At 39.2% G+C, this 26,763-nt stretch overlaps 1 protein-coding gene across 1 annotated transcript in view; it reads left to right on the forward strand.

The window, feature by feature from the left end:
- The window catches only part of frem2a (FRAS1 related extracellular matrix 2a), a 44,461-nt gene extending 18,167 nt beyond the window's left edge, over nucleotides 1-26,294 (forward strand). Inside the window, exons 4-25 of the mRNA XM_079448360.1 lie at nucleotides 1,814-2,044; nucleotides 6,547-6,672; nucleotides 6,783-7,034; nucleotides 14,727-14,876; nucleotides 15,341-15,550; nucleotides 15,731-15,928; nucleotides 16,821-16,985; nucleotides 17,188-17,370; nucleotides 17,680-17,810; nucleotides 17,928-18,086; nucleotides 18,866-19,169; nucleotides 19,357-19,488; nucleotides 20,321-20,652; nucleotides 21,914-22,106; nucleotides 22,780-22,884; nucleotides 23,001-23,021; nucleotides 23,136-23,263; nucleotides 23,659-23,793; nucleotides 23,946-24,072; nucleotides 24,674-24,861; nucleotides 24,962-25,108; nucleotides 25,193-26,294. Of these exons, the coding sequence (XP_079304486.1) occupies nucleotides 1,814-2,044; nucleotides 6,547-6,672; nucleotides 6,783-7,034; nucleotides 14,727-14,876; nucleotides 15,341-15,550; nucleotides 15,731-15,928; nucleotides 16,821-16,985; nucleotides 17,188-17,370; nucleotides 17,680-17,810; nucleotides 17,928-18,086; nucleotides 18,866-19,169; nucleotides 19,357-19,488; nucleotides 20,321-20,652; nucleotides 21,914-22,106; nucleotides 22,780-22,884; nucleotides 23,001-23,021; nucleotides 23,136-23,263; nucleotides 23,659-23,793; nucleotides 23,946-24,072; nucleotides 24,674-24,861; nucleotides 24,962-25,108; nucleotides 25,193-25,699 (4,124 nt within the window). The 3' untranslated portion in view covers nucleotides 25,700-26,294. The remainder of the gene's footprint in view (nucleotides 1-1,813; nucleotides 2,045-6,546; nucleotides 6,673-6,782; nucleotides 7,035-14,726; nucleotides 14,877-15,340; nucleotides 15,551-15,730; nucleotides 15,929-16,820; nucleotides 16,986-17,187; nucleotides 17,371-17,679; nucleotides 17,811-17,927; nucleotides 18,087-18,865; nucleotides 19,170-19,356; nucleotides 19,489-20,320; nucleotides 20,653-21,913; nucleotides 22,107-22,779; nucleotides 22,885-23,000; nucleotides 23,022-23,135; nucleotides 23,264-23,658; nucleotides 23,794-23,945; nucleotides 24,073-24,673; nucleotides 24,862-24,961; nucleotides 25,109-25,192) is intronic.
- Nucleotides 26,295-26,763: the final 469 nt, after the last annotated feature.

Genomic DNA, 26,763 nt, shown 5'->3' on the forward strand with positions numbered 1-26,763 from the left:
AGGTTGATTTGTCATCCTACTATCGACCAATCGATCAGTGCGGTTGACTACTTTTGATAGCAGCAGTAGCCTTTTCCAGTTAGCTATCTGACAGTGTGCTGTGTTTTAGCTATCGGACTCAAGTCACACATCTGTGATGCAAATGAATCCACCAATAAACACCATTTAATAAAAGAAAAGATAACCAACACAAGAACTGAAGTTACTGAATGCACTGACATGTGATGTGAGTATAGGCCACATAACAACAATGTATAGTTCTACCTATTTTTTGGCCATTTCTATCCCTGTAACATGAAACATGTGATTTGTGAGGCGATGCGATCAGCCTACATCTGCTCTTTTACTCTTTGAGCCTGGAGTTCAGCTGCAGTCTGTGCCTAACATCACCGCAGCATCCTTACCCCCCCCCCCAAACCCCTCAGCCTCATGCCTTGCTCTTCTCTCTTTTCTTCATATCGTACTTGCTATGCTGCTTGTTGTGGTTGGAATGAGCCCCCCTGTTGTTAGAGAAATGGAATTGAAAGCCCTCTTTCTCTTGTTCTCTTTTTATTGCTCTTTCTCTTATATCTTTAATTCAATTTCAGTTTTTTTCCAACCGCCTACTTTCTTGGCTTTTTCTTAAAAGATTTTTCTGCATGTAAAGGCATGGTTGGATGATTAGTGTGATGGTTTTTGTTCTCTTTGCAGTAAAGGGAATATGTGTTCTATTATTAAAACGCTAAATGCAGAGTTAGCGTGTCGCTAAATGAACCTTTAATTATCGAATAGATTTGATGATAGTTTGAATCAGAATTAAGGAGTTCATTCCCGGAGATCATACTGTATATAGGCTACTTTTAGATAAAAGAACATTTTATGTCTCGTAAATTAATCTTAATAAATTAGCAAGTGCTGCTTTTGGAATAACTAAGTGTTCAACTCAAGTCTTGAGTCTACTCAAAACTGTTTTTCATTCTGTAATGCAATGCAAACGTCAACCTTACTGTGAAAAAGATATAGATTTTACATTTAGCAGACGCTTTTATCCAAAGCGATTTACAAAGAGTTTGCGTAGCAACACGTGATATGTCATTTTACCAAAGCTCACGTCAACATTTGGAGGTTTAAAGGGTAAACTGGTGGTTAAAATGATACATGATAATGCTAAGATTGCTAATGCTAATGGTAATGCTTAGATTGGTTGAGTAATGATAATGTATTTTTGCAATTCTACCGTCAAAAATCTTTATTTATAATTGAATCCCTAGCTATATCATCAAGTTTAACTTTAATAGATGGAAAGAGCAGTGATCCATCCAACATTGATCTTTAAGACTGAGATGATATAGTTCCTAACATCTGTTGGGGAGGTTCTGTCAGACGAATCCCTGACGGTGGCCCTGCTTGATGTCTCCGAGATCAAACGATTTCAGGCAGTTTCACAGCAGGCTTTCCCACTGTGTGGAAATCCCACCACAGTGTCTTATCAACATTACAGTGGAAATTAAGTCAGGTGTTCATGATGTACTTTAGTAGTACATGTTGCTTCAATTTGATCATACATCTCACCTTTCGAGATCTCCAGCACTCTTGGATATCACTAGGATGAATATCTCTGCATTGCATTGATAATGCATAGAGATGCAAAGCTACGTGCTCAATCTTTAGAAACCTGGCATTAAGATCATCCCTACTTATAAATTTGATAACATGCTTTTTTTAGTCCATCGTTCTCAAACTGATGATGTATGCCACCTGGAGACTGGAGATATGAAGTTAGGAAAAGTTTCTTCAGATTGTGTTAAATTGTATTATTTGTGGTATTTTAAAGGAATTGGAACTCTGGATGGCAGTGCTGAGAAGGGGAAGGATTTTCAAGGGAAATCTCAGAAGCAGGTGCAGTTTAACCCGGGCCAGACCACAGCCACATGGACAGTTAGGGTTCTCTCAGACGGGAAATATGAGCAGTCAGAGAACTTCCAGATTATCCTCACTGAGCCGGTTATGGGCGCTCTGGAGTTTCCAGCAACAGCCATGGTTGAGATAGTGGATCCAGGAGATGGTAAGTCCAAAACAAGCTGACCAATCATTTCCCGAACACATGAACAGTGAATTAGTGGACTAAGTGGATAACTAAGTGGACTCTTAGTTATAAATAATGCTTGAGGTATCAATTTTACTTTTCATTTTCTTTTAATTGAGTAACAATTAAGGGTTCTATTTGTTAACATCAGTTAAAGGTCCAATTTATTGGGAGGATCTATTGACAGAAATGAAATATAATATACATAACTATGTCTTCAGAGGTGTATAAAGACCTTGCATAACGAAGTGTTATGTTTTTATTACCTTAGAATGAGCTATTTCTATCTACGTCCCCTTACTTGGAATTCGCCAAGTTGTTTCTACAGTAGCCCTAAACGGACAAACTGCTCTACAGAGCGTGTTGATGCGTTATCTCCTTCGGCTAAGAAGCAAAACATGACATCATCTTTGTTCTGTGTCAGCCAACGTACTGCTTTGAAAGGGAGGGTTGGCGTGAGCCATTGATTGTAATTCTCAACCTCACCGCTAGATGCTAAATGTCAAATGCTGGACCTTTAAAGGGATAGTTCACCCAAATATAAATACTCTAAAATTTATATTTTATGTTGTTGAAAACCTGTAAATGACTCGCGATATTTCTAGAAATGGTATATGTTTTGGTTTATACAATGGAAGTTCGGTTACCAACATTATTCCCAAAAATATTTTTATGTGTGTGTTCTGCAGAAGATGGAAATTCATACAGGTTTGGAATGACACAATTTGGATAAACTCTTTAATGCATAAGCTAACGTGAACTATACAGTAAAAATATATTTTTACAGCATTCACTAATCTTTTTTTAAAGTTTATCAATGCAATTGTGCATTCATGTTCTCAAAGGTACAAATTGGTACCCAATGTGTTCATATTTTTGCCTAAAGGGTCCAAACAGCATTGGACCTTTTCAAAAGTACCATCCCAGAAACAGCTTTTGGATGCATGAACTATTGTTGACAGATACAACTTTAAGATGTAAATTAAGAAAAATAAGACATATAACTAACATTAATGAATGCTGTAGAAGTATTGTTCACTGTTCGTGTTAACTAATGTAGTTAACTAAACAGAAATACAACTTGATTTAAAGTGTTAGCTCCTCATTACCTGTGGAATTGCATCGCTTTTACTTAATGCATACAAACTCTTCAAATACGTTTTTGCAGATGGGATACAATTCAACAAGCGTATTTTTTTTGTCCTTCATCCCAGGGCCCAATGATTCAGCTACTTTAATTCCCCTCGACTTATCATAGAGCCCAGAACACTTGTCCAACCCCCACCCCCAGATGAATGCAATGGTTATACAGGACATTTAATACATAAAAAGATCCAAACCTCAGTGCATCAGCCATTCAATATGCAGGAACCTATTACTACTACTGGTGTGTGGAATGAAATGTATATATACTGTATTTAATATTATTTTGGGATGTTGCAAGAGAGCACTAAGCCTTATCTACATATTGCAGATGTTTTTCCTGCTTTCAGTGGACCTCAATTATAGCATTTCATATCTCTTCCTACCTACGAGCTTTTAGCGTCCACCCGCCCCCGCATATCAACGGCCTTTCTTTTCATCTCGAATTCCATTCGCGGCGTCTAGTCGATAAATGTAAATGGCCGTCAGTGGGCGTTCGAGAGAGGTTTGACACATCTGCCGTGATTCCCTTTGTAATTAAAGTTTCATGTATGAAAGTTAGATGCATAGGTTTTGAGGGGGTCAGCTTGAGACGGAGAGTTTCGACGGCCGGGATCTCTAATGAGAGCCGCAGATAAACCTGTCATCGCAAACTTTTTTACCAAAGACCCAGGACTTCTTCTCTAGGCTCTTGTTACAAAATATGGCAAAATATGTCAAACTTCTGCGGTCTCATCCCGGCTGCTTTGAGTTTCCTAGCCGCGAGGTCTGGCAGTATTATTCGACCATTCATCATCAAGAGTATCTCATATTCTCACAATTATGAGCGCGTTTAGATGTGCGCCGTGAATAACCGGAGGCTTACTTTGTTTTATGCTGTGTGTTTTGGTCTTTATCTTCTCTACGGGGTCCCCAGATAATTAAAAATGTCATCCATCACACCAAACGTGGCGATAGTTTCCATCTGAATGTTTCTTAAGCCGGCTATCTCTCCACAAGTTATCCCCATACAAAATAATCTCCTCCGCTTCCCCTGTGAGCTAATTATCAGTCTTATGGTGGGGTTTGTTTGCCGAAGCTGAAGTCTCACGGGAGGCTTAGCGTGACGGCGAGTAGCTGCTCTTTCAGTGGCGAGGGGGAGAGGGATGTTTGGAAGCGAGACATGGCCAGTCTGCACTGCCATCCAGTTCTTTTTTTCAGGTTAATTATCCTTTTAGCGTTCATGCGGGTGAGGCAGCTCGAGGTCAGCATCCTCACAGCAGAGGCGCCATCCTAACGCATTAATATTTTAACGTGAGAGGGAGGTAGTTGTCTTCCCACATGGCTCTTTGGAGACCTGTGTGACCCAGTTGCCACAGAGCCGCTCGCACATGATGGCTTACACAGACCCGCAGGCGCAGACAAACGCCACATCTGGAGCTACATCTGCGATGATGTGACAAGCTTTCTGCATTGCAGCCAGAACCTTTCAGTGCAGATAAGTGTAAAGAGCAGTACGGGAAAGAGGGAGAATAAGATGGTTACTTCAACTTGACTTTAATGTTGTAGGCTGTAAAAGGGGATGACAGTGTTTTTCTTTCCCTGTTGGAAATGTGAAATTTAAAAATGCATTTCGAAAAGGTCAAAACATTTAGTCCTTTTATAAAAATGTTATTGTATTCATGTATTGATTGACATTTTGACGATTTACTTAAATGTTTTTTTTATATTTTTTTATATACTTAAGCATCAGCCGTTAAAGTGAGCTATCTGTCATCATTTATGCACCCTCAGGTTGTTCCAAAACTGTTTAACAAATCTTTGTTCTGTTGAATGTAGTAAACTAAACAATTCTGGGGCACCATAGTAGTTTTTTCCCTGCTATGGAAGTGAGTAGTAACCCAAATCTGTTTGGCTACAAACATTCTTCCAAGTATCTTTCTTTGCGTTCAGCAGAACAACAAAATGTACACAGGTTCACAACAATTCGAGGGTGAGTAAATTATGACAGAATTCACATTTATGGTTGAACTGTTCCTTTAAGTGTGTGAAGTGTCCAGCATTCCAGCAGTTGTGTATAGCTGACCGTACTCAGTGAAGCGTCAACATAAAGTTGCATAGAAAACCGTGTTTTGGATTCTTACAAAACAAGGTCAGTTCTTTATTTATTACAAACACAACATTTTTTTCTGTCTTGAGGGCTGCAAGAGTAATTCTTTTCTGTGGAACATTCAGAGACCAGTGGGCAAGGTTTGGGTCAGATTATATCTGTATAATTGTATCACTTGACTAAAAAGATACAATATACTTTGCCTTCTTCCAAATAATTATTGTATTAAATCAACAATTGAGGCTAATCTTTTAGGTTTGGATGTGCAATGATCCATGACAAAGGTTTTGGTCTTATATTGTAAAAAACAAAAACTGAAAAAATTTCATATATTTCATTATTTCTGATTACCACTGTCAGAAAATTCTAGAAATGTGTGTAGCACAAGGGAAGGTGGGATGAAGCGATGATGGGTGACTACATCTTGAACTTGATGACTATATATGACAAAATCTATGAAATGTACACTTATGAATGGTTTGGACTTTAGACGACTCATTTTGAGTACCTGTAAATGTTAAAAAAAAATTTGAGCTCATTGGTATGCCAGTAAAAGCATAAAAACTTGATATAAATTGATATACTAAAGCCACACCCCTAGCTCCGCCCATTACTGCTCCTCTTAAGAGAGATTTGCAAAGTATCACATATAACTGCATCAAAGTATTTGGGACAGGACAGGCCAAGCAACAAGAGATCTGCTGCTTTTATTATTTTCATTATTGGTCCCAGTGCGTCTGTTAATTTCAGAAACATCACCAAGTGTGTTCCCTCTCAATCTAAAGCGTTCTTTCTCCATCAGTTCCGTGTGCTATTAAAATCTGTTAGATGTTGACTCAATCCTGACCTACGATATTTGAAAATAGCAATGTCTCCCACTCAGCCAGACGGTTTTCTGTGCAGCAAAGCTCAACGCACAACAGGCACGGACAGATATCGACACTAAATGGCCCAAAGGCCGCCAAGAACCTAATATAAAGCACTTGATTTGAAAAAGTCAATTTTTCCATCAAAAAAAGTGTTTTGCCGTTTGTGCAAGATAAATGTGTATTACACGCCCAGTATAGACTCTTATGATGTGAAATAATTATATATTGAGGAATCAATTCGCCCGCCTGTGGTGCTATAAACCCCTGCAGTAATAGACCTTCTCGCAAGGTGCCTTTAAATCCCTCTGTGAATGATATAACAGACCACCACGGGAACAGAGCTTCTAAAGCTGAGCTATATCTTCTTTTCTCTTCGACAGAATCCACAGTGTTCTTTCCTCAGGCCAGCTTTGCTGTCGAAGAGGATATCGGAGAACTTCTGATCCCCGTGCGCAGGAGGGGAGATGTCAGTGAGGACCTTATGGTGGTCTGTCACACCCAGCAAGGTGCAACATACACAAATGCATTTTGTAATTTCCAGCTAAATCATTTAAGTAGGTTTGTGAATGTAGATAATTTCCTGTAAATGTCCTTTCTACTGTATGTCTGGCTTCAGGGAGCGCCACGGGGACCGTTCCCACCTCAGTCCTGTCGTACTCCGACTACATCTCCCGTCCAGAGGAGCAGGCCAGTGTCCTGCGCTTCGATAAGGATGAGACAGAGAAGGATTGCCGCGTGGTGATCATTGACGACTCGCTGTACGAAGGAGAAGAGAGTTTCAACATCACTCTTAGCATGCCGGTGGGAGGTCGTCTGGGAGCGGATTTTCACACCACACGTGTCCAGATACTCCCAGACCAGGATGACGGTAAGGACTTTCTTCAACAATCTAATCCTTATAGTTTGGTATGTAGAAAACATTAATGTGAAAACTTTACAGGAGGGCATAGATTGCGATTCAACTTTGCTTAGCTTACACCCAGCTGACATGGAACGTTCTCTTACGTTCTTGCAGTATCCTTATTGCAACGTGTCGTAGGCATTATAAACATACAATGGTAAAAATGCATCATGACAACAAATCAACACAAAGTGATAACTCACCCAAAAATGAAGATTTTGTCATAATTTACTCTCGTGTCACTTAAATATTGAATGACTTTCTTTCTTCCGCAGAACACAAAAATATATTTAGCAGAAAATCGGTAACTGAACACCACTGGCCCCCATTCACTTCTATTAAATGGACACAAAATCAATGCAAGTGAATTGGTGCCGTTTAACAATATTCTTGAAAATATCTTATTTTGTGTTGTGCCGAAGAAACAAAGTCATACAGGTTTGAAATGACATGAGGGAATGTAAGTGATTAGAGTTTGACATCATTTTTATTTTTAGGTGAACTGTCACTTTAAGTTACTTAATTTGTGTATTCCATGACTTTCTGCTGACCTTAATTTGTGAATCAAACAAACTTATGACATATTTAATGCGCTCAAATATTACAAATTAAATTGAATTAAAAATGAATGAATTGTAAAACAATACAATTATGATTATTTTTATAAAAGTCAAGTTATTACAATCTAAAGAAAGAATCTAACAGCTACAATCAGAAGTAAAGCTGTACTCTTCGAGCTCATGTGAAAAGGTTTGGCAAATCTGCGAAGCAAAACCAGCCCAATGCCCGATCAAAAGTAGACCACAGAAAGTGACCACGTTCCAAAAACCAAAACCCAATATATGCCACTCCTATAACTAAAATACATATTTTACATTAAATGCTATATACATTACAATGATTTGCAAAAAGATATTGACTAGAGTAGTAATCCATTTTCATAAATAACTTTATTTTACTGTTAAAAAATGACAGCTGACCAAATCCTTCCACCTGTAACCCGCAGAATAAGAATAACCCACATCAACAGTTTAAAAGTAGATCGCAGGAACACCACAGACTTGGCAACCCTGCATGTGAAGTAGAGCACAAGTTCCATCGACAAAAAAACATGCACACACTCCACTATAAAGTTTCATATGTTTTGCTTATTTGTGTCAACATCTGGCTACATAAATGTTTTATATCTGTTGGATTTGCATAATTGTACACACTTGAGAGGAGAGAGTTTGGAGAGAGGTATTTACCAACTTTTAGATTTTATTGCCATATGTATAAAGAAAAAAATTCTTTCACAGCACTTCTCTTTTGAATTCCATAAGGAACCATTATTTGTCCCCATAAACGTGTTTAACTTCTCCATCATTTCTTTTACTTTGACAGGCAGAATTGCATTTTTGGTCTTGCGCTATGCTTGTGATGCTGGGAGGTAAAGAAAAGTGTAAAGCTAGAGAATACACTCACAAAATCACACACCCTCACGCTCCACTCATATGCTCTAAAGTGAGATTGAGGTTGGCTTGCTTTGGAATTGTCCTTATCAATTCAAGTCTTCAAAGCAAAGAAATCTGGTTTCTAGTGTAGACTTCCAGTTTGGTCTGTGAACCACACAAAGCAGAGCTATTCAGTTCATATCATGCATACGCAGATATGCATTTGTTAGCCAAACACACGGCGCTATATAAAGAGCGTTATCTCGGCAGAATTTCCGCATCTCATGCACACACAGCAGGCAGCGGATGAACCTAGAATAGACACAATGCACATGTAAATGGGCAACACTGATGTTCTGAGTCAGCGCAGGAGTGACTTTTTTCCTCGGGCTTTGGGAGGGTAAGGTTGAGTTATTCTTAAGTCTTCTTTCCTCAAAGCAAGAGAATTAATTATTCTGCGACGGAAAGCGAACAGATTTCTCTTCTTTTATCTCTGTTTTGCTGTTATTATGCAGGCTCTTAAAGTTTGCAGAAGGAAAATAGAAGCCGCTAGTTTAGCCTACCTCAGACTGAAAGCGTGAAATTGCGCTCGGGTGAAAGACGAAAGAGAGGGTCTGTCCTCGACTTGTGCGACTGCAAGATGATACGTGGACGAATATGTACGTACCGTTTTGTGTGTGCCAACATAGCCTTGCTATATGTGGATTAGTGGTAATTCCCATCATACAAGCACTGTATAAAGTTAAGTTAAGTGTGTCGTATTATCTATATCTAAAATAGTGTTCCTTAATGCATAAGTAATAATTTTTTCTGTGTTGTGGGATGTGTGTGTGTGTGTGTGTGCGTGTGTGTGTGTGCAGGTGTGTGTGTGTGTGTGTGTGTGTGCGTGCATGTGTGTGTGTGCAGGTGTGTGTGTGTGTGCAGGTGTGTGAAGAGTGTCCTCGTAAACCATATACACAAGTATGTGTGTTTTAAAATAAGGGCCTGTTTAATTATAGTTTTTTCTCTACACTTTGTTTAAACACGTCTTTCTGAGTTCTTTCTCTCTCTCTCTTACACACAACAATACACCTCAGGCTCCAGTACTGATGTAAATCCTTTTGTCTGTGAAACAATATCCTTAGGGCATTAGATTTTATCACCATCTATCTGAGCCTGTTATCAGTCAACCACCCAAACATCTATCAGAAACATGCATTACAAAAACTCGAATGAGGGTGCAGATTCGGGTGCTTAACCCATTGCAAGTATTTACAGACACTATAAATGGAAATACCCTCCAAGGCCCTTAAGGCTTAAAATGGCTCAAAAACTATGGATGTATCCGTGGTAAATTTCTACAGTGTTTATTTAATTTGGAACACGAAAACAAGGTTGAGTCAATAATAACAGAATTTTTATTTTTGGGTGAACTGTTCCTTTCAAAGAGTTAATATTAAGGTTTAACTCTAAGTAAATGAAAGCACCATTTCCAAAAGATGAGACACAACAAAGAGAGTGCTGTGAAGAGACCGTGCGCATGTGTGTGCGCGTGCGTGTGTGTGTGTGTGTGTGTATAAGAAAGAAGTTTGTAGGTAAACAGACAAAGATTGACCCCTTCTGGCAATAAAGGAATGATGGTATCTCACAATGCCAGAGAGAAGATCTCAGCAAGCATGGAAGGAAGGTCAAGCCTGCGGGCTCATAGTCCTTGAAAACTCTATTTCCTTCACCCAATTTTATGTGAGTGGTGTTTGTGTGTGTGCTCAACATGAGGAATGGCGTGACAATGAAAGAACACATTTTTAATCAACCGAACAAACTACAAACAAACAATAAATGAATAGAACACATCACCTTAGGGCTGTCAAAGGACATCTATGATGAAATGAAACATGAAGTCTCCACGTTCGCTTGCTTAAGAGAGTTAATGAACTGGATAGAAACAAACACAGCCTGAGTGTTGGCATTCTGCGTTGGCTCTGCGTTGTTTGGCCAGAAGCAACTGAGCACACGTAAGATTAAAAGTGAAAAAAGTGTTAAGGTTGATTTATGAGTCAGTTGAACAGGATTACAGATGACCTAATGTTATCATGACAAGATGATATGACAGAATGTTTTCTGCCCTGCATTGTGTGTCTGACAGTTTAAGCTCTGTATGGAGGTGGAGCTGAAGAAAAGAAACATGCTGTACATGTTTTTTTGATGGAGGCATATCTACGGAGACACCTGTCTGCGCTTTGAATTTAATCCCTGACAGCGCGAGCGTCTTTCTGACAGATGTTCGTTGTCAAAGAATGTGCCAATGTTTATGTCGAGAGGTACTCAAATATTAGCACAAAACAGACTGCTACATAAACATTCGCTTTGTTCCAAAACCTAATAAACTGCCTGTGGAGACCTAATTTAGGCAAACAGTAACTACAAAAATAACTTTTTGTTGTTTGAACATACACAATGTTATGTATATTATAAGATTGCGTCCAGCAGTTGATAGTCAAAGTTTTATTATTTATCAGTTATCGCTCTAAAGTTCTTTATATCCATAGTTATCCTCCTTGGTATAACAGGCTGTAAAGCAGCATTGTTTAGATACTTTGCCGAGAAGGCTATCCAGAATGCACTGCATGACTTTTTACAATGCATATTGTATCATAGCAGCTGTGCAGAAAATGCATGTTCTTGTATACCAGATAGAAGTCATTTCGGTGTCGGCCGATATGTTGTTCAGTTGCATTTTGCGTGACCCAAGTCCCAGCTCGTAGTCCTTTCCGGCTCCTAACCAATCTTTCTCATCCCATAATTTCCCGTCTCACTCTCCTCTGTCTATTTAAAAAATGCAAAGGCCAAAGAAAATTAAGGAAAACTATAATAATTTTGGTAAGAAAAATCATTTTTATGTAATTGAAAAATGTCATTTACAGATTATTCATATATTACTGTTCATTGGCGCCGACTCCTGGCCTGAATTACAGTGAACTTCCGCTCCGTTTTTTCTATAATATGACAGATTATTTTGTATTTCATTTATATTCATATTTTATTGTATGAAATCTAATTAAAAATCTTCTAAAAGGTTCTTTCCGAAGGTCTACTGGAAGTTAAGTCTGGGCCACATAACGTTTGATTGTTGCTGCTGAAACTATCTTTAGTAAGACCATGGTCAAATTGTGGAAATATGGAAATAAAACTATGGTTTCTATGGTTAAACCATGGTTAATTTTCATAAGATGATCAATGATCATTAGCCTTCTGTCTACAAAGGTAGCAGTATTAAGCAGAAGCAACTCACTTGGGGGTTTTAACAAGCTTCTTCAACACAACCCTGATTATGAATAAGCATTACATTGACACAACATGCATAAATTCATCCCCTCACTCATTAGATTTCAGGGGTACCTGTAAAATATTGGTGTGAAGATGCAAGTCAAACCCAGCAGACCATTAAGACCTCCGTGCTAAGCCGAAATGGTTTTTTCATCAGTCAGCACCATTAACAGCATCCGAGACGCAGCTGTTTGTTGAACTGCTGCGTGCTGTTTCCTGTACTGTCATCATAGTGCGGAATGTACTGGCCACATATATCCGTCAGTAATAAACAAGCAAACGTTGATAGAGCCATGGCGCATAAAACTGCATTAGTAAAGCACCTGTGTCCCTTGAGACCAAATCAATACTTAAGTTGTGCAGATAGTAAGCCAGTGTTTTGACCTCGAGTCTGTTTTGAAAATAGTTTATATTAGTTCAGCTAAAAGTCCTCATGGCACGCCAGACCTGCATGACTTTCTTCCTTGAAATAAGATCTTTTGAAGAACGTTGGTAACCAAACAACACTGGCCCCCATTGACTTGCATAGTATAGACACAAAACACAGGGACATTTCTCAAAATATCTTCTTCTGCGTTTTACAGAAGAAAGAGTCATATACAAGTTTTGAATGACATGAGAGCGAACAAAGGATGACAGAAAATGTATTTTCGCTTGAACTATCCATTTAAAATAGTAAATAATGGCTTTCACTTTAATAATACTGTAGTTTCTGTGTATTTTGGGGGTACATTTTGTAGGTTTTAACTATTTTCTTACAACCATGGATGTTGTCTTGTCAAACTGTATTTATTTTTTCATTTGTTTACAAAGCCAACTATTTCACATTTATTATTATATGGTGTCGGACTGGACAAAGCACTGTTTTGATAAAACATTTATTTGCCAGCAGTAATTGCTAACCTTTTTAACTGTAAAAACAGCGACAGCTCTGATAAAGGAGTCTGTCTACATACAGCAGAAATCTGAATGCTTCACTCCTTCTGTTCCCGCTTAGTTTCTTGAAAGCTGTCAAAACGGAGTAAACCCGTCTGCACCCCCTGCTACCAACACACACACCAGCAAGTTCAAACACGAATATTCCCAACCCTAGAACACACAGACTTTTATCCATCGCCTGAAGCTTTAAACAACACTGTCAGTCTTTTGCCGGAAACAAAGAAGGCTTCCGGAAATAGAAATGACTTGCTGGTGTTCTGATAAGAAGCAGGACAACCACAAATATTTCCTTTGAAAGAGCACATGCTATTTTGATAATTAAAGTGTGGATCTGACGGTGTAGTTGATTGTTGTTTGTTCATCCATCCGCAACTGTTTCGTGGACATGAATATGGATTATCCCCAGGTGTTTATATTTATACAGACTTGTAAATTAGGAGGTTTGGCTATTTTGTATTTTTCTTGTATGATTCAATATTTCTAAGTTTGTGCTCTCTGGTAAGATCCAGATGTTGACTCTGATGTGCTTCATAGATGAATCATACCACATTAGCCTCTCTGAATGTGTACAAAAAAGTATCATTATTTTATAAATATGCAGCAAGAGATTTTACCTGGAGGGGCCTTACCCTTCAACTTTACCTTTGTGTCTTACGTGGAACGAAATATTTTACTGTGTAAATCAACTCGTTTCCAGCGCTGGGATCATTTTAAAACTATTGAACTCTTATGAGCTATACACCTTTCCGAAAGCAGTGTTTCAATTGGGCAAGTTCTTGTGAAATGGACAGAAACGATGAAGGTAAATAATGAAGTTTTGCATACTTTATGTCATTTTTGTCAATCAAGTTATCAATAGACAAGAGAACTTACGTCTCTCATATAATGAGAACCACAGCTTTGTGCCTGGAGTGAGTGCATTAACAGCTGGACCACAAAAAGTTTAGTTTAAAATCCTCTAAGATGTAACAGCCACAATCACAGTCTGTAAAAGGGAAAGTTACATTGGTATTTATATCTCGACTGCTTCTGTAGATGAACCCTTTCAAATGAAACCGGGCAGTCTGGACTTTTGTGCTGGAAGAAAGTGCTTTGAACTGAAAGGTTATAGGCATTTTTTGTAAGTGATTTCTTCTAGATGTGAGATGACAAACCTCTCGCGGGGACCTCTTCTCCTAGACGCCGCGGGTGAGAAAACAGAAACCTGGATGCAAGGTGTCGCTTTGTTGTCATGGAGACCGTTGTGCAGGGTTTAATGCCGGTGGTTGAAAACTGGTGGTTATTAAATACTGATTTTAGATACACGTGTACCACCCGGTAAAATTAGATTTACTTGCTACACAAGAGAATTTGCACAAGGGTGTTTCTCAGACATCAGTATTGCAAACATTGTAGCAAGATTTTAGGTTGGCACAAAACAGAGAATCAAAATCACTTTTATACCAAAGTACTGTGCGTAAACACATACAAGGAATTTGCTTTGGTGTATTCGTGCATGACATTATAGAAATACCAAAAATACTTGTATTAATAAAGCTATGAACTATAGACATCGGATAGAAGATTAAGGTGTACTGTTTGTTGTGGGTTTGGACTTACACCGTGTCTACACCGGACACGACAGGCGCGATGTGACATGACAACCTGCTTGTTCTTAATGGGTTTGTCGCGTCGTGCCGCATCCAGTGTGGACAACATTTTTCATTCTAATGGGTTCTAATGTGTTTCTAATGTCTTTTGTCGTGTCGCATCCCGCCTGTCGCAACCGGTGTAGACATGGTCTACAAAGCGCGTTGCTTAAATACGTTATCTCCTCTAGCAAAGAAGCAAAAATATGACGACATTTCAGTTCTGGGTCTACCACCATAGTGCTTCAAAAAGTCAATTCGCTGGACCTTTAATACACATATTTTAATTTCATAACCACTGTTCTCAAGTATGTACATTTACTCCATTTTATTTTTGTGTTTTTTCCTCAAAGCTCCTGTGTTCTACTTTAGCAACCAGCAGTATCATGTCGACGAGAGCGATGGGTTTGTTGAGCTACGTGTGTGGAGGACAGGGACAGATCTCTCGAAACCGGCTACAGTCACTGTGAGATCCCGCAAAACAGACCCTGTATCCGCAGAAGGTGAGAATCCCATCAGCTTTTTCTTACAGCTATTTCAACATGTCTACATGTAATTCTTAAAGGTTTAGTAGTGAACAGCATATTTAAAAAATGTACTACAAATAGAACAAACATTATAAATAGACTATATAAGTAATATAAACTGTACAACAGGGAAACGTGAATCTTGAATCTACTGTTGATTGGCATTATTGCTTCTTTTAGCTCAGTCCTTGAGCGGCAATGACACACAGCATCAAAAGCACAGCTCAGAGCACAGCTCCGATAAAAATATAAAAAAATCACTCCGTTCATCCAAGTATCCAGATTGAGCTCTAAGCTACTTTACATTGATCTATCAAAAAGAAGCGGAGACAGTCGAGTCCCCAAGGGAGGATTAATCAGTAGTGAATATCTTCCGCTTTGCCTTTAAAGAAATTGTGACCTCTGTTTGACCTTAACCCGTCTCTGTTCTTGTCTATTAGCGGGGTTGGACTATGTGGGAATCAGCAGAAACTTGGACTTTACACCAGGAGTGGACGTCCAGACATTTCAGGTCACCATTCTGGATGATCTGGGCCAGCCGGTTCTGGAAGGGACGGAGCGATTTGAGCTTGTTCTTCGAATGCCCTCCAATGGAGTTCTGGGAGAGCCAGCAAAAGCCACGATCTTTATTAATGATTCAGTTTCAGACTGTGAGTGTTCATAATCTGAAGAAATGTGTTTTTAAAAGATTAAAGCGTTATGGAAATGTTAGGCAAAAGCAAAACTTTTGGAGATTTTTATCGTTTTTAATAGTAGTATTTTACACACGTATTATTTTCCAAAGTACACGGTGTTGTTTGAATGTCTTATGTTATATTCTCTTTCTTCAGTGCCAAAGGTAGAGTTCAAACAAGCTGTCTTAACTGCAGAGGAGAGTGAAGGTCAAATCTCGGCAATGATCCACCGCAGCGGCGACATCAGACACAGGTCTACTGTACGCTGCTACACGAGGCAGGGCTCCGCACAGGTGGCGTCTGACTTTGATGAGAGACCCAACACTGACGCCTCCATCATCACTTTCCTGCCTGGTAAACAAACCCCAAAGACGTTTGAATAATGAAAGAAAAAGCATGTTGATGTATCATTTATTTTTATTATTTTGGAACGATCTGCTCACAAGGTTTTTTCATTGCCTATTATAAATGATTTCTCCACACCATCAAATGTAAATCTGATATTCATTGCAAATCAATAATGTACAAAAATATATAAAATATAAGTTTTCGTTTGAAGGTATACATAAAATATATATTTGCCTTCATAAAAGATATATTTCTCCTAAATTAATTGTAAATTGAAATCTAATTAAGAGATTATGAGCATCTAAGTAGTTATGGCAAAAAATATTTAATTTGAATGATCAAATTATCGTTGTGATTTTAAAATTCGATATTAATATCAAATTTTTAATTATAATGCTGAAAGTTATGATTTTATGTGCTGAAATGAATCATTTTTAGTGAAACTAGATTTCCTTGTATTGAACAAAATATGTTCAATATTTATATACATGTATATGGTTGTAAGTTAATTTTGCGAATGTAACTTTTTTTAAATCATTATTGCAGCTGGGTTGTTTTTTTAATATTGGTTACGTAATAATAACTGAAAAATTCAGCTAACGAACACAATTGAACACAATTAAAACATGATTAGTTATCCGTTTTTGCAAATAAACTCTTCATACACTTAAATATAAAGTGAAGACATCAGTAAGCCAGACCTGTATGCTGTAACAATTTGAAAATGTTTATAAGCAAACTTCAACAGAAATACAATAACAATTGAAAATCAATAGTGTGTGATTTGAGTTAACTGCATTCTAGTCATCACCCGAAGGTGATTTCAGTTTTGTAAGCCTGCTTTAGGTGTATGATAGAGGCATGAAAGATGGAGTGTTTTTTCTCTTTTGTTCTTCAGGTGAGGCTGACAAGCCCTGTGTGCTGAAACTGGTGAATGACCTCATTCATGAAGATGAAGAGGAGCTACGTCTGGTTCTGGGCGGCGCAAAGAGCGACTCGCTGTACGGGGCGTCCATTGGCAATCAAAACGAGACGCTTATCAAGATCAAAGACGACTCTGACAGTATGGAAAAAACATTATTTATAAGAGCCTGTTGCATTGAAATACATGAATATTATTAGTAATACCTGACAGGTTCTCCGAGTTTCATTCAACTCTGATGTGGTCTTGTGATGAGACCGCAAAAGCTAAAGATCTTGAGCAAAGAGATTCACTTTCCACATTGTCTGTAATTCTTCTCAACCCCTTCATCTACCTCTCCCAGAGCCCATCATTAAGTTTGCAGAGACCAAGTTTAGTGTTAGCGAGCCGAAAGAGTCCGGGCGAGTGACGCTGGTGAAAATTCCCATCCACCGGACGGGAGACACTTCGAGAGTGTCCCTGGTGAGGGTTCACACCAAGGACGGCTCGGCTGTATCGGGAGAGGACTACCATCCCATCTCTCAGGGTGAGGAATCCACAGAGACCCGAGCAGAATTCACGTCGCCAGACCTCGTCATTTGCATTTTGAATATGCCGCATCTAATTATCCTTTGTAGATTGGCAGGTGTTTTATAGCAGCGCTTCCAAGCAGCTAGCGCGTGCATGCATTTCCCAGCCAAATCAGGTTATATAGAGTTCAGGATGCAAATGACAAGTGCAATCAAGTGTGGAAGCGTTTAGCTTGAGTGCGGGAATGGGGATACTTCACAAGGGTGTTTATCTTTTTAGTAGGGTGTGTAATCAGCTGTTTTTGTGTGTGTGTGTGTGTGTGTAGACGTCGAGTTTAAAGTGGGTGACAGCGAACATGTAGTGGAGGTGGAGGTCCTGTTTGATGGTGTAAAAGAGATGAGGGAAGCTTTCACGGTTCACCTGAAACCAGATGAGAACATGATTGCTGAAACACAGGTGAGAAATGTTCAAAACGAGTAGTGGAATACATTCTTTCTTAAAACAGCATTTTTTGTTCTTATGCATTAATGTAATGTTTGAGTCAATCAAGGTTGCCGCTTCTTGTTTTGGCAGATGACTAAAGCCATAGTGTACATCGAAGAGGGCAACAGTATAGCTGATGTCACGTTCCCCTCGCTGCCTCACGTTGTGTCACTTCTGCACTATGATGATGTCAGAAGAACCAAAGAGAATTTGCGGCCACCCGCTGGTTACCCTGTCGTGTGTGTTACGGTAGGTCCCTCAGACTATTCTTTTCACAATGTTTCATATCTACCCATTAGCAGCGCTCAAGTAGTTCTAGAGCGGAGTTTCAATATATGTTATGAATCTGAATTTCAAATAAACTTGCAATGATAATTACGGGGTACTATTTATAGAGTTCCTAAAAGGAAGTACATGTGAAAAAGACTGCAATTACTTTTGGTTTTTCTTTTGAATTTTAAGTGTTACTTTCAGGTTGAGATATTTTATAATAAAGGGCTCACAGTGTTTCCTACATCCAAATGCCTTTAAGAACGAGTACAATTTCGTTTGCCTTTTCTTATAGCAAATGAATAAATATTAACATTTGAATCATTTTATTTTCCTTACCGATTGATTTTGATATATATACCATAATTGAATGGTTAGCATGTTTATGTACCACACCATATCTAATATTATATAATCCATGTTACATTACAGAATATACTAATATTAAGATAAACTGTTCAGCCGTGATACTACATTCACATTATTATTAGTTGTATTAATGTAATATCCAGAAGGAATCGATTTCACATGATCATATTCCTTTAGATTCACAATACACGTAACTATGAAAAGTCGTATTCGTAACTATGAAAATTCAGACTTAACCGCAGTAAATTGTTATGTTTGCGTACGAGTAATAATACCGAAATGTATAAATGTGTGAAAAAAAATGTATGTGATTTTCAATCCCGAGAATTGTCATGACCAAATCAGAGTATTTATCTTTAACCCTGTTTTTCCTTCTCTGACCTGTCTAGGCCTGCAACCCCAAATATCCCGACTACGACAAAACAGGTTCCATCTGCATAAGCGAACACATCAACGACACCCTGACCCGTTACCGGTGGCTCATCAGCGCCCCCAGTGGTCCGGATGGTGTCACCAGCCCAATGAAAGAGGTTGATTTTGACACCTTCTTTACGTCCTCGAAGATGATCACCCTAGACTCGGTGTATTTCCAATCGGGCTCCAGAGTGCAGTGCGCGGCCCGTGCTGTGAATACCAACGGGGATGAGGGGCTGGAACTCGGTAGCCCAATTGTAACTATTAGTATGGAGGAAGGTGAGCCTGAAAGCATCACATTAAGAAGGATCATATGAAAATGCTTTGCTTTGTGTCACGGCACCAAAGAACATTATGCTGCACCCGAGGTGCTGGTTATAATGTAGCACTTGCAATGTTGAATTAGGCTGCCAGTAGGTGGTAATATGCTTGAAGTGATGTTTGTGTCTTTGATGTTTCCGAGCAGGGATGTGCCAGCCACGTAAATTGGGCACAGTAGGTGCTGAGCCCTTTTCTGCCAAACTGCGGTATACGGGCGCCGAAGACCCCGAATATGCCAATCTCATCAAGCTTACTGTCACCATGCCCCATATAGACGGTGAGACAATCATTTCCCCTGGCTGACAGAATGTTGGCTTAGTTAGGACCCATAGAGAAACCCTTTTCACACATCCCCTGGGAAAAACGGGTATTATTGTTGGATTTATGCCTTATTTGCTGTCAAAACAACACATTAGAGTCAGTTTCATACTGAAAAGGCAATCGAATGTGAACGATGTGTAAACACGTGCAAATGTCATGTCATGATTTTGCAAACCAAATCCAAGTCTATCAAGTTTTTCTTCCTTCAGGCAAAATACTTTTTTTGAAAGAAAGGTCCAGGTGTCATACTGAGTATTTTGAGAATCAGTTGTCGTGAGGCATGTTTCACGTCAGAAATCTAGGCCATATGCAAATGTTCGACCAGATACGGTCATGTTAATATTACCGTCCTGCACATCAAAGTCACTTTAAATGACAGTCTTCCATGACAATACCTCGACAACCTGCCAATGCATGCAAGACATGCAGTTAAAGGAACGGTACACCACAAAACTTGCAATTCTGTCATTAAATATTATTGACATCAGTTCAGGAATTTTTGTATTGCACTTAGGGCATGAAAAACAAGATTTGAACTTATTTTGCACATACAAAACGCTCCTACTGTAGAAAAATAGTACTTTTTTAATCATAAAGACAGTGTTGTGAAAGTTGACAAACACTTTTGAATAGTTTTTATTGGTTCGATATTTTCAAAACACAGTGACAAACATAAAGGGTGACTAATAATAATGATTCATGACAAAATATAAAAGACATGAAATATGGAGATACAAGGTTTTAACAACTTATTTTTTGTTTGTGTATGTGTTCTAATCTCTGACCAGGCATGCTCCCTGTAGTTTCCACACGCGCTCTGTCCAGTTTCGAGCTGACCCTCAGTCCTGATGGCACTCGGGTTGGTAACCACAGGTGCTCCAATCTGCTGGACTTTAAAGAGGTCTCGACACGGCACGGCTTCCTGACTGAGGCCACGCGGAACATCGAGAGCGCCAGCGAGACTCTGCCGTATCAGTACAACACAGCTCTCAGGAGCCAAAGCGCGCTACGCTTTTACAGGAACCTGAACTTGGAGGCCTGTCTGTGGGAGTTTGTGAGTTATTATGACATGTCTGAACTCCTCACAGACTGCGGGGGAACCATCGGAACCGATGGGCAGGTGAGGCGGCACGCAATCGTTCTTGCAATCGTCATTTTAGCAAACGTGACTAAATTAATGATTACTGGGTGAACAGAGTTTACTTTCATGTCATTAAAAACTTGTATACGAGTCTTTCTTTTGCGGAACACAGAAGAAGATATTTTGAGAAATGTCCCAGTAGTTTTGTGTCCATACAGTGGAGGTCAATGGGGGGCGGTGTTGTTTGGTTACTAACATTCTTCAAAATATCTTTATTTGTGTTCTGCCGAAGAAAGAAAGTCATACAGGTTTAGAATGACACGAGGATGAGTAAATAATGAAAAATTTCATTTTGGTGTGAACTATCCCTTTAAGTCAGCATTTGAGTTGAATGCAGCCAAAATGTGATTTCTTTTCCCTCACTTTCACAGGTCTCTTTTCGTTTCATTTTAGATGACAGCACAAATGACATTAAATCTGACATTTTTCTATTCCAATCAAGACGAATTGATTCCAATATGCGGAAATCAATCTCATACGTATCTAAATGTATGCAATGTGACCTGTGTGAACATGCAATTTATGTCAGTCTAACTTTGCAAACCACTTTGCTTTGATTCTCTATGCATGAGAGTACTTTTTAATCTATTATTATGCACAACACTAAGTGGTAGGCTAAGCTCTCTTTGGATTTTGCTGCCACACTTCTTATTGTGGTCAATAAAGGAGAAGATTGACTTTGTCGTAACCCACTGGGCTTTTGTGAGTGCCCTGTATTTCAATTCACAATTTTAGGTCTTGATTTAATGGCTTTCCCTCAATCTCGTGTCCCTCAAACCTCTGGGTGATTTTCTTTGCTGTTACTATAATAATTCTTTAAATCTACAATAGTTCCCTCTAAAACAAGACCGATTCAAAATCTCTTTATTGAGAGGACGTGCTCAAGAATATGAAATGCCAGACTCTTCTCTCCCTCCGGATGGGAATTTGAGAATGTTCATAGGGACATTTCTCATCTTGATTAAAGTTACTCCGGCAGGTGTTCAGACCGCCCTCATTACTGGGGGGAGCATATTTTTATCGCCTGGTATTTTGATTATAATTGACTATGTAAATCAGCAAATGTTTCATTCAATCATACCAGATTATGCTTTGAGACAGCTAATCGTCTCATATGAAAAAGCTTATTGATGAACTTTGCTTTGGCAAATCGCCAGAGCTTATTTATACCAACCTGTTATCGCTCATGTTTATTATTTATATATCGAATTATTCATCGTCGTCATTGTATTTTTGACAGGTGCTGAACCTGGTGCAGTCGTACGTGACCCTGCGCGTTCCTCTGTACGTCTCATATGTGTTTCATTCACCTGTGGGAGCGGGAGGCTGGCAGCACTTTGACCTGCATTCTGAGCTTCGGCTCACCTTTGTGTATGACACTGCCATCTTGTGGAAGGATGGTGTCGGCAGCCCTCCGCAGGCAGAACTGCAAGGTAAGTCGTGAGACTCTGAAGAGGTTGTTTGGATTGTTTTCAGACTAACATGTTTTATTTCCACCAAACATGTATGTACATTGGCGACTAGAACGTAGCGAGACACATAAACCACACGTAAAAATCACAAAAACACTCAAGAATGTTATTGAACTGGATGAAACTTATAAGAAGGTTTGTGGCAGCGTGCTTTTTGAGCAAAACGAAGTTGGTTTATTAGCATGTAAGCTATACAATATGAACAATGAATTTGGAAACTTGACCAAGACTACATGAAAATTCTTTCATCATTTACTCACCCTCGTGTCATTCCAAACCTGTATGACTTTCTTTCCGAACAAAAGAAGATGTTTTGAAGAATGTTGGAAACCATACAGCATTGACCCCCATTGACACCAAACCAGTTTCTCAAAGTATATTATTTTGTGTTTCATTGAAGAAAGAGTCATATACAGGTTTTAAACGAGTGAAAAAGTTATATATTTCTTTATTTTTGGGTGAACTATCGCTTTTAAGAGGAACTGACTTCATATGAGTATTTGCAAGAATGGACATATACACACAAAGGTGGTTTGTTTTGGGGAGAATGTATCTTGCATCATTTGTTTGCAGATGCTACTTGTTTTGATGTTTGCATGAAAGTCAAGGCTACAAAACTGTGTTATTTATGCAGGTGCCTTATATCCAACCAGCATGAGGATTAATGATCAGGGGAAACTGGTGGTGAACTTCCGCACAGAAGCTCGCTTTAGGGGCTTGTTTGTGGCAGTACATCGTGGTAAGTTTTTTTTATTATCTTCCGTCTTGATAGATACTGCAAGTTTCATTTATCAACATACTTCTCCAGTAAACAAAGATGGATTACAAGCACTTATTTGTTCTTTTTTCCAGCAGCAAAGGGTCTCAAAACTGCAGGTAGGATCATACAATCATGTCTGTGTTACTTTGTTCTTTAATGATCTTTTTAGGAAATGTTTGTTTTACTCGTACATTTTCGTTTAATTTGCTATCTCTCCCGTGATTACCCAGAATCCCCTGTGAAGTCTATGGTGTTGAGCACAGACCACCCAGGCTTGACTTTTAACCTTACACTGATCAGAACTGAGCCCACATACAACCAGCCTGTCCAGCAGTGGATGTTCATATCAGACTTTGCAGTGAGTTTCTCAAATCAGATATTCAGTTATATCAATTTATTACACGGCACACTGGAATGCTTGATTCTGATTGGCCAGTGGCGACATTCCAAGTTTTGTTCTTTTCAAATAACAACCGCTCAAAACTAATCACATTTTGACAGCCACAGTTTAATATTACACAAAAATGTATTATAAATATGTCTTTTAATAACATCTGTGACATTATATTTACAAATGATTAAACCAAATTGTGGGTTCATGAACAAGCAGCCGGCTTCAGCGTGATACTCCGCTGTCGGGGCTCATTTCTGCGATAACAACCGGCTGCCTGTACATTATCCTTTACATAATATTGCCCCACTTCAAGTATTCAGAACAGTTATATGGGACATCTATGTGTCTGTTGTCTGCAGGTTCGTGATTATTCAGGCACATACACATTGAAGTTGATCCCGTGTGCATCAGCACTGAATGTGGAATACTCGGTTCCCCCCGTCTGCAACCCCAGAGAGCCTGTTACTTTTGATCTAGATATTCGCTTTCAACAGGTACATCTGAAAACTTCCTTCATTTTATTTTATATATTTGATTTGTCCCCCTCTCTTTATCTGTATGAATTTCTTATTAAACAGATTTACAGAGATCAATTAAACATTGATACAACTTTAAAAAGACACCTTTTTTTCTTCACTTTCTTTAGGTGAGTGACCCTGTCGCTGTGGAGTTCAGTCTTAACACACAAATGTTCCTGTTGTCTAAGAAAGCACTGTGGCTGTCAGATGGATCGATGGGCTTCGGTCAGGAGAGTGATGCAGCTTTTTCTGAGGGTGCGTCTATTACAACTAATGGGCATTTCACATTTTGCCTCTTTCGCACACGAATACTTATTATTTGAAATGTAGACGCGCAGCAACCACCCTCAAATAGGGAGCGACGTGGCTGCGATGTGGTTCAACACGCTTCTTTTTCTAGGCGCTTCTGCACCGCATTGAGATGAAAATATTTCAACTTTTCAGAATACCGTAGGCCATGCTGTAGGTCATGTGACAAGAATAAACCAATCAGTTTCACCTTTTGTGGACCAATATAGAAAAGCTCAGCGAAGATGGCGACACAGATGATCGCAGCATAAATAAATCTATTAGCTAGTTATTGCAAGATATTTTAAGTGCATATAATGTATATATACTTTGCAAATACCTCTTTGCCTTAATGGCAAGCGTGGTCCATGGTTGCTTAGCAACAGCAGATTGCTTTCCAAACGTTTTGGAAAAAAGGAGAAATCGACACGGCTTGCATTTTTCATGCAGTTCTAGACGTGAAATGTGAACAGCCCCTTATTCAGTCTCTGCATTTGAGTCCATAAGTTTGTGTATATATATATCACTTTTCCTTGTTGTACTGACATTTGATCGTGTTCTCCTCAAGGTGATAAAATCTATGGACGTGTGATGGTGGACCCTGTTCAGAACTTGGGAGACTCCTTTTACTGTAACATTGAGAAGGTGTATCTGTGCACCGGAGCTGACGGATACGTTCCGAAATACAACCCCACCAGGTCTGAATTTGGATGCCTTGCAGACATGCCGTCCCTTCTCTACAGATTCAAAATCATTGTGAGTCATCACGGTTGTGGACTGTTTACGTGAACTAAAATGTTGTGTAACATCATATAGTCCTGCTTAAAAATGGTTCCATGAATGCTCCTTCCTGTAGGACAAAGCACAGCCAGAGACTCAGGCCAAGAATTTTGGGGATGTGGATTTCAATGCCCTGCTTGCTGTGGACGACCCCTCTGCCATCTCTCTGGTGAAGCAGCCTGGTTCTGATGGATTCAAGATGGACTCCACTCCTCTATTCCAGGTATTTCAACTCATCAAAGTTTCGATAACTTATCATGAAGTCACCGACTTAATAAAATCTTCCATTATCCTTCTCGTCCTCTAGGTGACAGTGGGGAGACAGTGGTACATTCACACCATCTACACAGTGCGGTCCAAAGACAACGCCAAGCATGGCATTGGTAAGCGAAGTCTAGAATACCACTCGCTGACATCAACCGACCTTCGACCAATGGAAGCCAAAACACGCTCCAGGCGCTCCACCGGTGACGTTCAGGTGCTGGCAGAACATATCGGACCTGAGAACAACCGGGGAACGAACATCATGCACATTGTACTTGATCGAAACCGCGGGAGGCCCACGTCTGGGGAGGAGCTGTTCGCAGACGCATTGTCTCCGAGGGAGCTCAGTGGGCGAGATGCTGAAGAGAACGCAGTAACTGTGGCGGGAGCCCTCGTTGGGCTGCTCCTCACCGTCCTCGTCGTTGTGGCATCGGCCCTGATGCTTCACTCAAGGCGGACACCTGCGAAAAAAGCCATGAGAGTCTCTTCAAGCCTGCAGCCTGTTATAGTTAGAAGCAGTCTTGATAACGGTGACAGTTCAGAAGTCTGAAGGACTAATGGACGACGCTTTGTCAAACAGTGAATGAGTTAAATGATTTATTTGATTTAAACAAGTGCCTCTGATAAATGTTACCTTAAATGAATAGTTCCCAACAAATTTAAGCTGTCACTATTTCACTCATCTATATGTTGAATGCTTTTTCAAACCCCACATCCGTCAAGCTCCAAATAGTAAAAAATGCAAAGTGGGAAAAAGGAACCTTTGCGTTAAATCTTCTGAAGCCATATGCACACATTTTTGTGTAAGAAAAAGACTGAAATTTGCGTCTGTCAAAGCTCAAGTCTAATCTGAAGATTCATCATAGTGTTCTACCTTTGTGCTTCACGGAATAATGTAAATGAAATGATCGTGAAATGGCAACATTTTAATTTTGAGGTGAACTGTTCCTTTAAGAAGAGCTCATGACCCAGTACATCAACAGTCCAAAGAGATCTCCATGCAGTCTTCACCACACATCTAACTGGCATTGTCTTTATTTGTTGCATGTCCAACATAGACTGTTGGTCAACAACCATATGGATGACAAAAAGGCATCGTATAAAGATTGACTTACGAAATAAAACGTATATATTCTGCCAGACAGAAAAGTCATTGTTTATGGGTGAGATGGTATATGCACATTTAAATGGACTGATCATAATGCTGACACTGACTATATTGTGTGTTTCACTGTTATGCATAAGTGTTAAATATTTACATAGTTGTATTACAGTTTTGTCTGCTGTTGCAGGTGTTTTGCCAAGCTCTAAATGGAGAAATGCTAAATATGCGTTTCATTTCGTTGTTATGACAAAGTTTACATTCAATCATTTTGTTACCTTTTATCTGGATGCTACTGTTTATATATATATATATATATATATAATTCCTTTACTATTATTTATACATTCGTATGTATGACCTCCTAAATATTGCGGTCCTGTCATTAGAATAGATGCAGTTAAAGGAACAGATCATCCAAAGAATTAAAATTTTGTCTTCATTTACTTGCTCCCAAACTGTTTCAAATCTGTAAATTCCTTTGTTCGGTTGAACACAAAAGAAGATATTTG

This window comes from Barbatula barbatula (assembly GCF_947034865.1).
Source record: "Barbatula barbatula genome assembly, chromosome: 24".
Classification (NCBI taxonomy): domain Eukaryota; kingdom Metazoa; phylum Chordata; class Actinopteri; order Cypriniformes; family Nemacheilidae; genus Barbatula; species Barbatula barbatula.